Source organism: Pseudophryne corroboree, chromosome 6 (assembly GCF_028390025.1).
Source record: "Pseudophryne corroboree isolate aPseCor3 chromosome 6, aPseCor3.hap2, whole genome shotgun sequence".
In the NCBI taxonomy this organism is placed as follows: Eukaryota; Metazoa; Chordata; class Amphibia; order Anura; family Myobatrachidae; genus Pseudophryne; species Pseudophryne corroboree.
Window position 1 is genome coordinate 36,282,840 of NC_086449.1, and position 15,699 is coordinate 36,298,538.

Below are 15,699 nucleotides of genomic sequence, written 5' to 3' on the forward strand. Positions count from 1 at the left end.
GAAGTGACTGTAAAGTACCTGATTAACATGAGTAAACAGCTAAGGAATCAAAATGATAATTTGAAGTTGGTGATTCCTGATTTATCAGATAGTAATTGTCATGACATTGAACCTGGGGATTATGTAATGATACGGAATTTTCTACGCTCAGGTTGCCTTATTGACAGATGGGAAGGACCATACCAAGTCTTATTGACTAGCACTACAGCATTGAAGGTTGCCGAGAGAGAGACTTGGGTTCATTCGTCCCATTGTAAGAAGGTTGCTGATCCAGAGAGGTCCCGTGATAAGGAACAGACGGTAGAGGAAGTTGTATCACTGGAGTGTCTGTTCCAAGAGGACTGAGGCGGCACCTGAGCATTGAAAATCACAAGATCAAAAGCAGTTGTCGATTCCCTGTTCCCTTTTATTGTTTTTCTCCACTTCCCATCCCCTCTCCCTCAAGTTATTTTTTTCCCCTTCTCATTCTTCTTCATTTCCTCCTATAAGATGGACTTGCCCCAAGAGACTGTGATCCGGATTTTCCTGTTGACCATGATGTTGACCAGAGCAGTCTGTTCCGGCGAGAGTACCATGGAGGTCGAGAGAGGTTCTGGAATGGGTTCTGATGACAAAGATGGAGGCGTAGTTTTCCAAGAACAACTTAATCAACAAGTAAAGGCGAGTATCAGAAAACGATCCGATAGTATTGACAATAGAAGGAATTGTGAAGGATTGTTAGCTGAAGAAAACTGTATCTGTAGGCTCTGTGACAACGTAGTTGAGGATGGGTGCATTAAGAAATGCCAATCCAGTTTTAATATCCACATGGACCGGCATCCATTGAGTGACTATCACTCCTTAGTGGGTAGTGTGTTAAATCAAACAGATTGTTGGGTATGCTCTCAAGTACCTCAAGGTCATAGCAAATCAGGACTAGTACCATTTCCTTTAACGGTAGGGGAGGTACTTGAGCTAAAGGGTGGGAGACCGGTGGACAGGAGGTTTAATATCTCCAGTACTCCTAGTTTGAAGCTCCACCAATATCATGTGGATAGATCCCTAGTATGTTTTAACATTTCCAATCCCCGAAAGCCGGGAAATTGGGAAGTGTCATGGAGTAACCAAACCATGACCTTTTCATATAGAGCAGATAGAATGCCTACAGATACAGAGCTTATACGCCACATAGCCAGTAGAGAAAAATCTTTCTGATATAGGTATACCCTAGGAAGTAGGATTACGAGAGTTGGAGAGGTATCACCAGGATACTGTGCACATATCGTACAAACTGATACGTGTACTAGACAGATGGGAGAATTAGGGGTAGGAGATTTCACATGGAGGATGTGTAATATGGTTATGTCCTACTCCGTCCCATATGTTCTCCCCGATGATGCATATTTCATATGCGGGAGGAAGGCGTATAAGTGGCTTGCCCCAAACTCTGAGGGATTGTGTTATATTGGAAAAGTACTGCCTGAAGTAATGACTGTATCACATGCCAAAATGAAAGATATACACCGTGTTGCCCAAGCTCCTTATACTCATACTCATTACGAGCACGTAGTTAAACGGCACCTGATAGAAAGAACAGAGCATCCGGCCTCTGACATGATCCATGAATCCACCGGGATTCAGTTTCTAATCGCGTTAGATTTCACTCGCACCGCCAGAGGAGTGTTGAATTATAAATACATATCTGCGCTCGCAAATTTGTTAGACAATATCACGGAAATGTATGATGACACGTTTAGGTATACTGGAAGAGAACTTCAAGCTTATAAAACAGAACTGGTCCAGCATAGAATGGTTCTTAATTATCTCACAGCAGTGACAGGTGGATATTGTGTCACACTGGCAACGCAGTACGGCGTGAAATGCTGCACATATATTACGAATAGCACCGAGGACCCGGTCGAGGTCATAGACCAAAAGATGGACGATATTCTCCAATTAAAGTGGGAATTTCGCAGGAGACACAATCTCACTCTTGCTGCTGTGGGTAATGAGCTGACTGGTTGGGTGTCATGGTTGAACCCGCGAAATTGGTTCTCTGGTTTAGGAGAATGGGCTCAAGGAGTCATAATGGATATAGGGAAGTTTCTCCTATGTATCTTAGGTGTTGTCATATCAATTGGCATGATATTTAGATGCGGTCAGGCTTTAATGAAGTGCAAACGTCGTACCAGGGTAATGAGTCTAAGGAGTGAGGAAATTATAATTCCAATGGATTTGATTTATGACCCAACGGTAGAAACAATGATGTGATGAAAATGCGATTATACGGTCCGTTTCTTTCACCTGTTTTTCCGTTTTCTCCAAGGTAAAAAGACCCACCAGGACGAGGAATTTGATGATCCTGTATACAGACAACTGATGGATTAAAGAAGAAGTCTTGACAACCTTATACACAGATATTTGATGAACTATGCCATAGACCCCCAGTTTCCCTAGAAATTTTAAAATTACGCTAGCCCAACACTTTTGTAAGTCTATGGACATTGACAAAGCTTTTGCTCGCACAAAGAAGACTGCATTCAACAGACACCAGACAAGACTTCAACCGACAAATGTTCATTAACCTGACATAGAATACCACTGCATTTACCATAAGTGTTCTTTTTCTTCATCTCTACAACCTTCAGGTAATGACACACATAGTCGATAGGGAATACAGGCACAGATATCAGCAATCACATATTCCCCCATTCATGTATCATCAACTAAAATGTGCTTCCCCATTTTGTTACAACCACAGCCGAAAAGAGCTCGGTAAAGTTTGACAGCCCATCCACAGACCCGTACCGCGGGATAAGAAGGAATTCAAATGTATACTTCGCAATACCTCGAAGCTTGATTTACAACACGTACGGCACGATGATACATGACCCCCCAAACATGGATTCATACACACATGCTTCTGCTATCTCACTAGGTCATACCCTTTTCACACCTTCTTCTCTCCTCCCTTACCCAACCATGGAAATGAATTTACACCTGACATATATTTTTCTCGTTTTGAAATGTTTTAGGAAGTGGCAGTTATCGTTGACTGCCAAAGGGTGGACTGTCAAAGTCAGAAAAATATCACTATGCACACTGCCATATTTGCACCTCATACAGGTCCGCGCTGCGCATGCGTGCGCTCTCCCGTGCGTGCGCATACTCGCTGTTGCGGGCACCCGCAGGCGCACGGTATGTGCATTTACGGTAGAGTTTATGTGTTCGTAGCGTGCGACTCAATCGTTACATATTTTCACTATATAATGTATTTTGTAGATCATGGTCCCTTTGATAGATTCTGAAAGTTTAGTTAATGTAGCATGTTCATGGACAGAGAGATCCCTCTTTGTCTGATACAAAGGGTCAGACAGGGATTATACAGTGGTGTTTAGTATCCATCGGAAGAGTATTTAATTAGCAATATTCTGGTGTTGGTTTGAAGCGAATTAATCGCTCGTGCGAATAGTTATGGACATAAGAAGTTTATGTCCATTTACTATTATTTGCACTTACTTATCCATGCGGCGGGAAACCTAGTTTCCCACCCACCTGAGCAGTTGGAAATTGTCACAGCCCACCTGTATGAATCAACCTATGACCTTTTGTTATAATGCGAAGACGAATTCCTGTGTCCAATGAACAATGAGATTGTAGGGACCATTGAATTGTATTGTGTGTGGGGCATAAATAGACAAGCCGATCATATCCAGCTCACTCTCTTCAACGGTTCTCATTGCTGATAATCGGGAGCTGGATATCGAGGCGCATGCGATCGTTCCCCTTGTGCGTAAGTTTTTCTCCGCAATCATATTGTTTTTCTTGTTATTCTGAGCCATATCTCTCTCTCTCTCTCTCTCTCTCTTCTCCTCTTTCTCTCTCGTATTCCCTTAAACGTAATAGTATTGTATTGTATTTCCTGTGTAGTTATCTGGTTAGTTAGTCTATGTTATATTGTAGTGTATGACTTGTACTGTATTATTCTTTTTGCAAGTATAACATTCATATAAGGCGTTAGACCCTAAGCCCGGTAGTTGTGTATTTCTTATAGTGTTAAGTATTCTCAGAGCGTCGGTGACGCTCGAACAGCTTTTGAGTTAATAAGGTTACATTGTGTTGCATCTACACCCTATCTCTACACTAAGGTTTTACTGCATATTACATTGTTTATGATTTAGATGTAAAGGTTTAACATTGTGAGCGTCTGCGCCGCTGGTGATCTCCTCGTGGTCCCGAGCGTCTGCTACGCTATAGCGAACCATTACGTTAGTCGGCAGCCAATAGCGTGCCTGCCTGTGATCTCTTGGCCGTGAGCGAACGTGACGCTTGAGCGTCTCGACCACGGCTAAGCGATTGTTACGCAACGTGCGTACCCTTACGGTACTCCATACGTCAATAGCGTACAGTGTTCTTAGACCTCTTAAAGGGTTTTAAATAAGATAAATATTTAGCTTTATCACCATTTATAAAAAATATTTGTGGCTTTTTCTCCGAACAGTGGGTTAACTGCAAATATTTAGTATCACCTTAATGTCTTACTCAGGGTTGCCGTCTTTCAGGCTGCCCCTGGCAGCCGAATCCCCCATAGGTTTCTATGGGCAATGCGACGCCAGATTTACCAACTTTTAGAATGCAAAGCACTCTGGAGATTGGCCCCCCTGCAGCTACAGCTATCTGAAGATGTCAGTAGCCGTAACTAAATATTTTAGTGCTGTGTGCAAGAAACAGCATCGGCACCCCCCCTTCCCCGACACCATAAAATAGGGGCGAGGCTTCATGGGAAAGGGGCATGGCCACAAAAAAATACCAATATATATCATGCTGCACAGTAGTCTCCATTATTCAAATTACACCGCACAATAGCACCACTTACACACATTACGCCAGGTAGAGTCCCTGTCACACATTACGCCAGGTAGAGCCCCCTTTTACACATTACGGCAGGTAGAGCCCACTTTTACACATTACAGCAGGTAGAGTCCCCTTTTACACATTACGGCAGGTAGTGCCCCCATTTTACACATAACGGCAGGTAGAGTCCCCTTTTACACTAGAGATGAGCGGGTTCGGTTCCTCGGAATCCGAACCCGCCCGAACTTAATGTTTTTTTACACGGGTCCGAGCGACTCGGATCTTCCCTCCTTGCTCGGTTAACCCGAGCGCGCCCGAACGTCATCATCCCGCTGTCGGTTTCTCGCGAGGCTCGGATTCTATCGCGAGACTCGGATTCTATATAAGGAGCCGCGCGTCGCCGCCATTTTCACACGTGCATTGAGATTCATAGGGAGAGGACGTGGCTGGCGTCCTCTCCGTTTATAGAGAAGAGAGTGAGACTAGAGTAGAGAGAGACACAGTAATCATTTTGGGGAGCATTAGGAGGAGTACTACTACTTGCTGAAGTGATAGATAGATAGTGTGACTGTATAATGTATATCTGACTTGTGGGGGAGACACTGACAGTGGGGAGCAGTTAGAGTCTGAGAGCAGGACTCAGGAGTACATATAACGTACAGTGCACACTTTTGCTGCCAGAGTGCCACACTGCCATTGTGACCACACTGACCACCAGTATAATATATATTGTGATTGTCTGCTTAGGAGTACTACTTGCAAGTTGCTGATAGTGTGACCAGTGACCTGACCACCAGTTTAATAATCACCACCAGTTTAATATATATAATATATATATATATAATTGTATATAATATATATATAATATTGTATACCACCTACCCGTTTTTTTTTCTTTTCTTTCTTCTTTATACATACTACTATAGTAGCTTACTGTAGCAGTCTGCGGTGCTGCTGAGCTGACAGTGTCCAGCAGGTCCGTCATCAGTCATTACATAATAAATATATCTACCTGTCCGGCTGCAGTACTAGTGTGATATTATATATATATATATATATATTGATTTCATCTCATTATCATCCAGTCTATATTAGCAGCAGACACAGTACGGTAGTCCACGGCTGTAGCTACCTCTGTGTCGGCAGTCGCTCGTCCATCCATAATTGTATACCACCTACCCGTGGTTTTTTTTTTCTTTCTTCTTTATACATACTACTATAGTAGCTTACTGTAGCAGTCTGCGGTGCTGCTGAGCTGACAGTGTCCAGCAGGTCCGTCATCAGTCATTACATAATAAATATATCTACCTGTCCGGCTGCATTACTAGTGTTATATTATATATATATATATTGATTTCATCTCATTATCATCCAGTCTATATTAGCAGCAGACACAGTACGGTAGTCCACGGCTGTAGCTACCTCTGTGTCGGCAGTCGCTCGTCCATCCATAATTGTATACCACCTACCCGTGTTTTTTTTTTTCTTTCTTCTTTATACATACTACTATAGTAGCTTACTGTAGCAGTCTGCGGTGCTGCTCAGCTGACAGTGTCCAGCAGGTCCGTCATCAGTCATTACATAATAAATATATCTACCTGTCCGGCTGCAGTACTAGTGTGATAATATATATATATATATATATATATATATATATTGATTTCATCTCATTATCATCCAGTCTATATTAGCAGCAGACACAGTACGGTAGTCCACGGCTGTAGCTACCTCTGTGTCGGCAGTCGCTCGTCCATCCATAAGTATACTAGTATCCATCCATCTCCATTGTTTACCTGAGGTGCCTTTTAGTTGTGCCTATTAAAATATGGAGAACAAAAAGGTTGAGGTTCCAAAATTAGGGAAAGATCAAGATCCACTTCCACCTCGTGCTGAAGCTGCTGCCACTAGTCATGGCCGAGACGATGAAATGCCAGCAACGTCGTCTGCCAAGGCCGATGCCCAATGTCATAGTACAGAGCATGTCAAATCCAAAACACCAAATATCAGTAAAAAAAGGACTCCAAAATCTAAAATAAAATTGTCGGAGGAGAAGCGTAAACTTGCCAATATGCCATTTACCACACGGAGTGGCAAGGAACAGCTGAGGCCCTGGCCTATGTTCATGGCTAGTGGTTCAGCTTCACATGAGGATGGAAGCACTCAGCCTCTCGCTAGAAAAATGAAAAGACTCAAGCTGGCAAAAGCACCGCAAAGAACTGTGCGTTCTTCGAAATCCCAAATCCACAAGGAGAGTCCAATTGTGTAGGTTGCGATGCCTGACCTTCCCAACACTGGACGTGAAGAGCATGCGCCTTCCACCATTTGCACGCCCCCTGCAAGTGCTGGAAGGAGCACCCGCAGTCCAGTTCCTGATAGTCAGATTGAAGATGTCAGTGTTGAAGTACACCAGGATGAGGAGGATATGGGTGTTGCTGGCGCTGGGGAGGAAATTGACAAGGAGGATTCTGATGGTGAGGTGGTTTGTTTAAGTCAGGCACCCGGGGAGACACCTGTTGTCCGTGGGAGGAATATGGCCGTTGACATGCCTGGTGAAAATACCAAAAAAATCAGCTCTTAGGTGTGGAAGTATTTCAACAGAAATGCGGACAACATTTGTCAAGCCGTGTGTTGCCTTTGTCAAGCTGTAATAAGTAGGGGTAAGGACGTTAACCACCTCGGAACATCCTCCCTTATACGTCACCTGCAGCGCATTCATAATAAGTCAGTGACAAGTTCAAAAACTTTGGGCGACAGCAGAAGCAGTCCACTGACCAGTAAATCCCTTCCTCTTGTAACCAAGCTCACGCAAACCACCCCACCTACTCCCTCAGTGTCAATTTCCTCCTTCCCCAGGAATGCCAATAGTCCTGCAGGCCATGTCACTGGCAATTCTGACGATTCCTCTCCTGCCTGGGATTCCTCCGATGCATCCTTGCGTGTAACGCCTACTGCTGCTGGCGCTGCTGTTGTTGCTGCTGGGAGTCGATGGTCATCCCAGAGGGGAAATCGTAAGACCACTTTTACTACTTCCACCAAGCAATTGACTGTCCAACAGTCCTTTGCGAGGAAGATGAAATATCACAGCAGTCATCCTGCTGCAAAGCGGATAACTGAGGCCTTGGCATCCTGGGTGGTGAGAAACGTGGTTCCGGTATCCATCATTACTGCAGAGCCAACTAGAGACTTGTTGGAGGTACTGTGTCCCCGGTACCAAATACCATCTAGGTTCCATTTCTCTAGGCAGGCGATACCGAAAATGTACACAGACCTCAGAAAAAGAGTCACCAGTGTCCTAAAAAATGCAGCTGTACCCAATGTCCACTTAACCACGGACATGTGGACAAGTGGAGCAGGGCAGGGTCAGGACTATATGACTGTGACAGCCCACTGGGTAGATGTATGGACTCCCGCCACAAGAACAGCAGCGGCGGCACCAGTAGCAGCATCTCGCAAACGCCAACTCTTTCCTAGGCAGGCTACGCTTTGTATCACCAGTTTCCAGAATACGCACACAGCTGAAAACCTCTTACGGCAACTGAGGAAGATCATCGCGGAATGGCTTACCCCAATTGGACTCTCCTGTGGATTTGTGGCATCGGACAACGCCAGCAATATTGTGTGTGCATTAAATCTGGGCAAATTCCAGCACGTCCCATGTTTTGCACATACCTTGAATTTGGTGGTGCAGAATTTTTAAAAAAACGACAGGGGCGTGCAAGAGATGCTGTCGGTGGCCAGAAGAATTGCGGGACACTTTCGGCGTACATGCACCACGTACAGAAGACTGGAGCAACACCAAAAACGCCTGAACCTGCCCTGCCATCATCTGAAGCAAGAAGTGGTAACGAGGTGGAATTCAACCCTATATATGCTTCAGAGGTTGGAGGAGCAGCAAAAGGCCATTCAAGCCTATACAATTCAGCACGATATAGGAGGTGGAATGCACCTGTCTCAAGCGCAGTGGAGAATGATTTCAACGTTGTGCAAGGTTCTGCTGCCCTTTGAACTTGCCACACGTGAAGTCAGTTCAGACACTGCCAGCCGGAGTCAGGTCATTCCCCTCATCAGGCTTTTGCAGAAGAAGCTGGAGACATTGAAGGAGGAGCTAACACGGAGCGATTCCGCTAGGCATGTGGGACTTGTGGATGGAGCCCTTAATTCGCTTAACAAGGATTCACGGGTGGTCAATCTGTTGAAATCAGAGCACTACATTTTGGCCACCGTGCTCGATCCTAGATTTAAAACCTACCTTGGATTCTCTTTCCGGCAGACACAAGTCTGCTTGGGTTCAAAGACCTGCTGGTGAGAAAATTGTCAAGTCAAGCGGAACGCGACCTGTCAACATCTCCTCCTTCACATTCTCCCGCAACTGGGGGTGCAAGGAAAAGGCTCAGAATTCCGAGCCCACCCGCTGGCGGTGATGCAGGGCAGTCTGGAGCGACTGCTGATGCTGACATCTGGTCCGGACTGAAGGACCTGTCAATGATTACGGACATGTCGTCTACTGTCACTGCATATGATTCTCTCCCCATTGATAGAATGGTGGAGGATTATATGAGTGACCGCATCCAAGAAGGCACGTCACACAGTCCGTACTTATAATGGCAGGAAAAAGAGGCAATTTGGAGGCCCTTGCACAAACTGGCTTTATTCTACCTAAGTTGCCCTCCCACAAGTGTGTACTCCGAAAGAGTGTTTAGTGCCGCCGCTCACCTTGTCAGCAATCGGCGTACGAGGTTACTTCCAGAAAATGTGGAGAAGATGATGTTCATTAAAATGAATTATAATCAATTCCTCCGTGGAGACATTGACCAGCAGCAATTGCCTCCACAAAGTACACAGGGAGCTGAGATGGTGGATTCCAGTGGGGACGAATTGATAATCTGTGAGGAGGGGGATGTACACGGTGATATATCGGAGGATGATGATGAGGTGGACATCTTGCCTTTGTAGAGCAAGTTTGTGCAAGGAGAGATAAATTGCTTCTTTTTTGGTGGGGGTCCAAACCAACCCGTCATTTCAGTCACAGTCATGTGGCAGACCCTGTCACTGAAATGATGGGTTGGTTAAAGTGTGCATGTCCTGTTTATACAACATAAGGGTGGGTGGGAGGGCCCAAGGACAATTCCATCTTGCACCTCTTTTTTCTTTAATTTTTCTTTGCGTCATGTGCTGTTTGGGGAGTGTTTTTTGGAAGGGCCATCCTGCGTGACACTGCAGTGCCACTCCTAGATGGGCCAGGTGTTTGTGTCGGCCACTAGGGTCGCTTATCTTACTCACACAGCTACCTCATTGCGCCTCTTTTTTTCTTTGCGTCATGTGCTGTTTGGGGAGTGTTTTTTGGAAGGGCCATCCTGCGTGACACTGCAGTGCCACTCCTAGATGGGCCCGGTGTTTGTGTCGGCCACTAGGGTCGCTTATCTTACTCACACAGCTACCTCATTGCGCCTCTTTTTTTCTTTGCGTCATGTTTTGTTTGGGGAGTGTTTTTTGGAAGGGCCATCCTGCGTGACACTGCAGTGCCACTCCTAGATGGGCCAGGTGTTTGTGTCGGCCACTAGGGTCGCTTATCTTACTCACACAGCTACCTCATTGCGCCTCTTTTTTTCTTTGCGTCATGTGCTGTTTGGGGAGTGTTTTTTGGAAGGGCCATCCTGCGTGACACTGCAGTGCCACTCCTAGATGGCCAGGTGTTTGTGTCGGCCACTAGGGTCGCTTATCTTACTCACACAGCTACCTCATTGCGCCCCTTTTTTTCTTTGCGTCATGTGCTGTTTGGGGAGTGTTTTTTGGAAGGGCCATCCTGCGTGACACTGCAGTGCCACTCCTAGATGGGCCCGGTGTTTGTGTCGGCCACTAGGGTCGCTTATCTTACTCACACAGCTACCTCATTGCGCCTCTTTTTTTCTTTGCGTCATGTGCTGTTTGGGGAGTGTTTTTTGGAAGGGCCATCCTGCGTGACACTGCAGTGCCACTCCTAGATGGGCCAGGTGTTTGTGTCGGCCACTAGGGTCGCTTATCTTACTCACACAGCTACCTCATTGCGCCTCTTTTTTTCTTTGCGTCATGTGCTGTTTGGGGAGTGTTTTTTGGAAGGGCCATCCTGCGTGACACTGCAGTGCCACTCCTAGATGGGCCCGCTGTTTGTGTCGGCCACTAGGGTCACTTATCTTACTCACACAGCTACCTCATTGCGCCTCTTTTTTTCTTTGCGTCATGTGCTGTTTGGGGAGTGTTTTTTGGAAGGGCCATCCTGCGTGACACTGCAGTGCCACTCCTAGATGGGCCAGGTGTTTGTGTCGGCCACTAGGGTCGCTTATCTTACTCACACAGCTACCTCATTTCGCCTCTTTTTTTCTTTGCGTCATGTGCTGTTTGGGGAGTGTTTTTTGGAAGGGCCATCCTGCGTGACACTGCAGTGCCACTCCTAGATGGGCCCGGTGTTTGTGTCGGCCACTAGGGTCGCTTATCTTACTCACACAGCTACCTCGGTGCAAATTTTAGGACTAAAAATAATATTATGAGGTGTGAGGTATTCAGAATAGACTGAAAATGAGTGGAAATTATGGTTTTTGAGGTTAATAATACTTTGGGATCAAAATGACCCCCAAATTCTATGATTTAAGCTGTTTTTTAGTGTTTTTTGAAAAAAACACCCGAATCCAAAACACACCCGAATCCGACAAAAAAAATTCGGTGAGGTTTTGCCAAAACGCGGTCGAACCCAAAACACGGCCGCGGAACCGAACCCAAAACCAAAACCCGAAAAATTTCAAGTGCACATCTCTATTTTACACATAACGGCAGGTAGAGTCCCCTTTTACACATTACATACACCAGATACTCCAATACACATAAAGATACATCAATACACATACAGATACATCAATATACATACAGATACTATAGTAAAAAATTACGTTCTAAAATGCCTACTAGTGCAGACGTACAAAGTGCAAAATGTGCTCAGGTGAACAAATATTTTGGGAATAGACTTAGCTTCTTAGTTAGCATCTTTGGTCATCAGACCAGCATATAATCAAGATGTATATGAAAGAAAAGAGAAAATATAGAGACTATCGTGTGTAACGTCTTAACTAAGAGATCACAAATATAAAGGCTGTCCAAGGTGGCATTCCTGGATACAGCAAGAATCTCTTTAGAATGTAAGAGTCTCTTTAGAACATAATTTTTTTACTAGTTTATGCGTGTTTCACAAATACACAGTTTTTTTTAGCAGCCACCCATAGATATTAATGGGGAGTGTTTCTTAATAATTAATTCTATAAATTATCTACGTGTGATTTCTTTGACATTTGTGCGCTTAGTTCCCAATTTTTTCTCTTTACACATACAGATACATCAATACACATACAGATACACCAATACACATACAGATACACCAATACACATACAGATACACAAATACACATATACACATACAGATACACCAATACACATACAGATACACAAATACACATACATCAATACACATATATACATACTGATACACCAATACACATACAGATACACCAATACACATACAGAGACACCAATACACATACATCAATACACATACAGATACACCAATACACATACATCAATACACATATACACACATACAGATACACCAATACACATACATCAATACACATATACACACATACAGATACACCAATACACATACAGACACATCAATACACATACATCAATACACATATACACATACAGATACACATAAAGATACACCAATACACATACATCAATACACATACAGATACACCAATACACATACAAGTACACCAATACACATACAGGTACACCAATACACATACAGATACACCAATACACATACATCAATACACATTTACACATACAGATACACCAATACACATACAGATACACCAATACACATACATCAATACACATTTACACATACAGATACACCAATACACATACAGATACACCAATACACATACATCAATACACATATACACATACAGATACACATAAAGATACACCAATACACATACACCAATACACATACAGATACACCAATACACATACAGATACACCAATACACATACATCAATACACATATACACATACAGATACACCAATACACATACAGATACACCAATACACATACATCAATACACTTATACACATACAGATACACCAATACACGTACAGATACACCAATACACATACAGATACACCAATACACATACAAAGCTACGACAATAGTCAGGGAGCAGGACAGGATGGAAGAGAGCTGCAGGATGCTGTATAGGACGGACCACCTGCTGCTGCTACCACCGGCTGGAACCTCAGCATCAGAACCACAACCAGACAGTCCCGGGAGCAACTCACCACATTAAGTCCACTGGCCGGCTGCTGCACGCCTTCATCACCCGGAGAGGAGATAGAGCGCCAGAGAGAAAACATAGCGGACACCCAGAAAGGAGACAGAGCAGACACCCAGAAAGGAGACAGAGAGCCGGAGAGGAGAAATCGCGGTACCCGGAGAGGAGACAGTGCGCTGAAGAGGAGACAGAGCGGACACGCAGGCAAGGCAGCACAACACAGTGACCCGCCGTCCACTTTGGCCGCATAGCGGTAAATCCGCTACAGTCAAGACAGCCGCCACTGTCACACCACCATTATTCCGGCGCTGCCTGCAGGTGTTGCCGGCAGTCCTGCGCCCTCAGTGCACTTACACTGTGTGCCAGGCACTGTTTGCACACACCTAGTTACGGCCCTGGTCAGCTTAACCGTGCCATGCAGAAGCCCCGGCCCTGCTCAGAGCACATCACATCTGCTCAAGCAATGCCTGGAACCAATGGGAGAGATGAAAATACTATGGTAGGATCCTTGCAAGGTAATCAGTACCATTTACTGTTCATTCAACACCTGGCACCGGGTTGGGTATGGGATCCGGCGGTCGACATCCCGGTGGTCAAAATACAGATGCCGGAATCCCAACTGCCAGAATGCCGACAGGGGGCGCAACAAATCTCCTTGCGGGCTCACTGTGCTCGCCACGCTGCGGGCTTGGTGGTTCACTGCGCTTGCCACAGGCTCTATTACCCCTCCATGGGTGTCGTAGACACCCAGAAGTGAGAATAGCTGTGGTGTCGCTGCCGGCATTCTAGCAGTCGGGATTCCGGCGTCGGTATTTTGACTACCGGGTATTCGACCGCCGGTTGCAATGTGAAAATAAGCACTACACAGACGATAAGACATATGAGAATAAACAAAAACAGTGATTAAGATACCTACTCCATGGGTAATACATCTTGTCCTTGGTGACACCAGGTGAGGCAGCCCTCTACGTCTTGTTATGTAGTATTACCGTAAAAGTGGCCAGTATGTGCAATTCATAAAGATGAACTACGCAGGATGGTAGGAAGTTTTTGATGCGGCAGGAAGAACAAAAATTAGGAGTAGCAAAGGACAGGTCAAAAACCACAGGGTTAAACAGATTCCGAATTAAACAGTGAAGTCCATCAATTAAAGTAGAATTAGACTAGAGTTGTTGTGTACAGGAGCATCTGCGGCAGCTGTTGCTAATGTCCCTGTGCGGTTGGGTGGAGGGTATCTGGCAGTAGCTGGAGAGAGCTACAACTAATCAGGACAGTAGTGTGGTCTTGGAGTAGGGAAGTGGCCGGGTAGGGGAGGGCCCAAGAACAATTCCATCAGCGACACTTTTTATTATTAGCTTTGCCAAGATTGTGTGTGTTTAAAAGGCAGCATATAATATTACTGTACTTTACGTGGGTGTTGAAGTTCTGTATCTTGCAAGGCTATCCAAGACCAGTGTTGCCATCAGCTGGGTGGGCCATAGCAGATGCAGGTCCCGGTCGTTGCCAGATGACAGAGATGCTTCCGGCCACCCGAGTCCTGAGCCCCAGCCTGGTGCCTTGCAACCACAGTTCAGAAGCCACAATGCCCGCCGTGTGCTTAGCAACGGGGACGCTGGACGCAGGCAGCGTTCCCGGCTACTAGGCAACATAACACAAACAGCTTCCGGCTCTGTATAGTCTGGATAACTGCATGTCATTAAAGATCACTGCTCCCTTCTCATTGCCTGCATGTTTATTGGTCAGATACCCTTTATATACCTGGCTGGCCACTCCCTCTGTGCTGGTTATAGTTTACCCTTGCAATGTAAATCACTGGTCCCCTTTATCTACACTGTATCGTTGTACTGAGGATACTCTGATGGAATCCCTGTCTGTCAGCGTCCAATATCCTGCTCTGCCTGCTGTTACCCAGGCTTGGTGTAGCGTTCTACATCTGCCAACCCTAGATCCCCCAGTTGGGAGCGTGCATACTATCTGCATTGTTTACACCTGCCTCGTTAGAGGTTATTCCAACAAGTGCCTCATACCTTGGACAGCCATGTACCTCATTCTCATCAGCTACCCGGTGCAACTCAGGGTCCTCAGTCTATTGTGTGAGCTCCTACTGCTGGAGATATCAAGTCCAGGGGGCCCCCCTGAGTACTAATGTGGGCAACAAGCACTAAGGGAACAGTGGGGGTTGCTATTGGTGAAAACCCTTTTGAGGGCTCTAGGAGTCTCACCCCATTAGTACTGAGTTCCCTGCAACATCAAGTAAGTCCAAGTTTCTGCTCATCTATCAAGTTCAAGCATTTGCACACTTATTAAGTCCAAATATATTCATGTTCATCAAGTCCAAGTGTCTCCAGGCTCATCAAGTCCAAAAAAAAAATTCTAAACAAGTCCAAGAGTCTCGACGCCAAACGGGTCTAAGGTTCCTAACAGTATAACCAGCCAGAAAACTGTAGCTGGGAGATTCTGCTGGTCAGGAAGGTGCTGACGAAGCTGCTCAAATTTTTGC

General features: G+C 45.3%; 1 protein-coding gene across 1 annotated transcript in view; it reads right to left on the reverse strand.

Moving 5' to 3' along the window:
- The window catches only part of LOC134934209 (uncharacterized), a 110,432-nt gene extending 95,193 nt beyond the window's left edge, over window positions 1-15,239 (reverse strand). The window contains exon 1 of the mRNA XM_063929697.1: window positions 15,227-15,239. Within this exon, the coding sequence (XP_063785767.1) occupies window positions 15,227-15,239 (13 nt within the window). The remainder of the gene's footprint in view (window positions 1-15,226) is intronic.
- Between the last annotated feature and the right edge of the window lie 460 nt (window positions 15,240-15,699).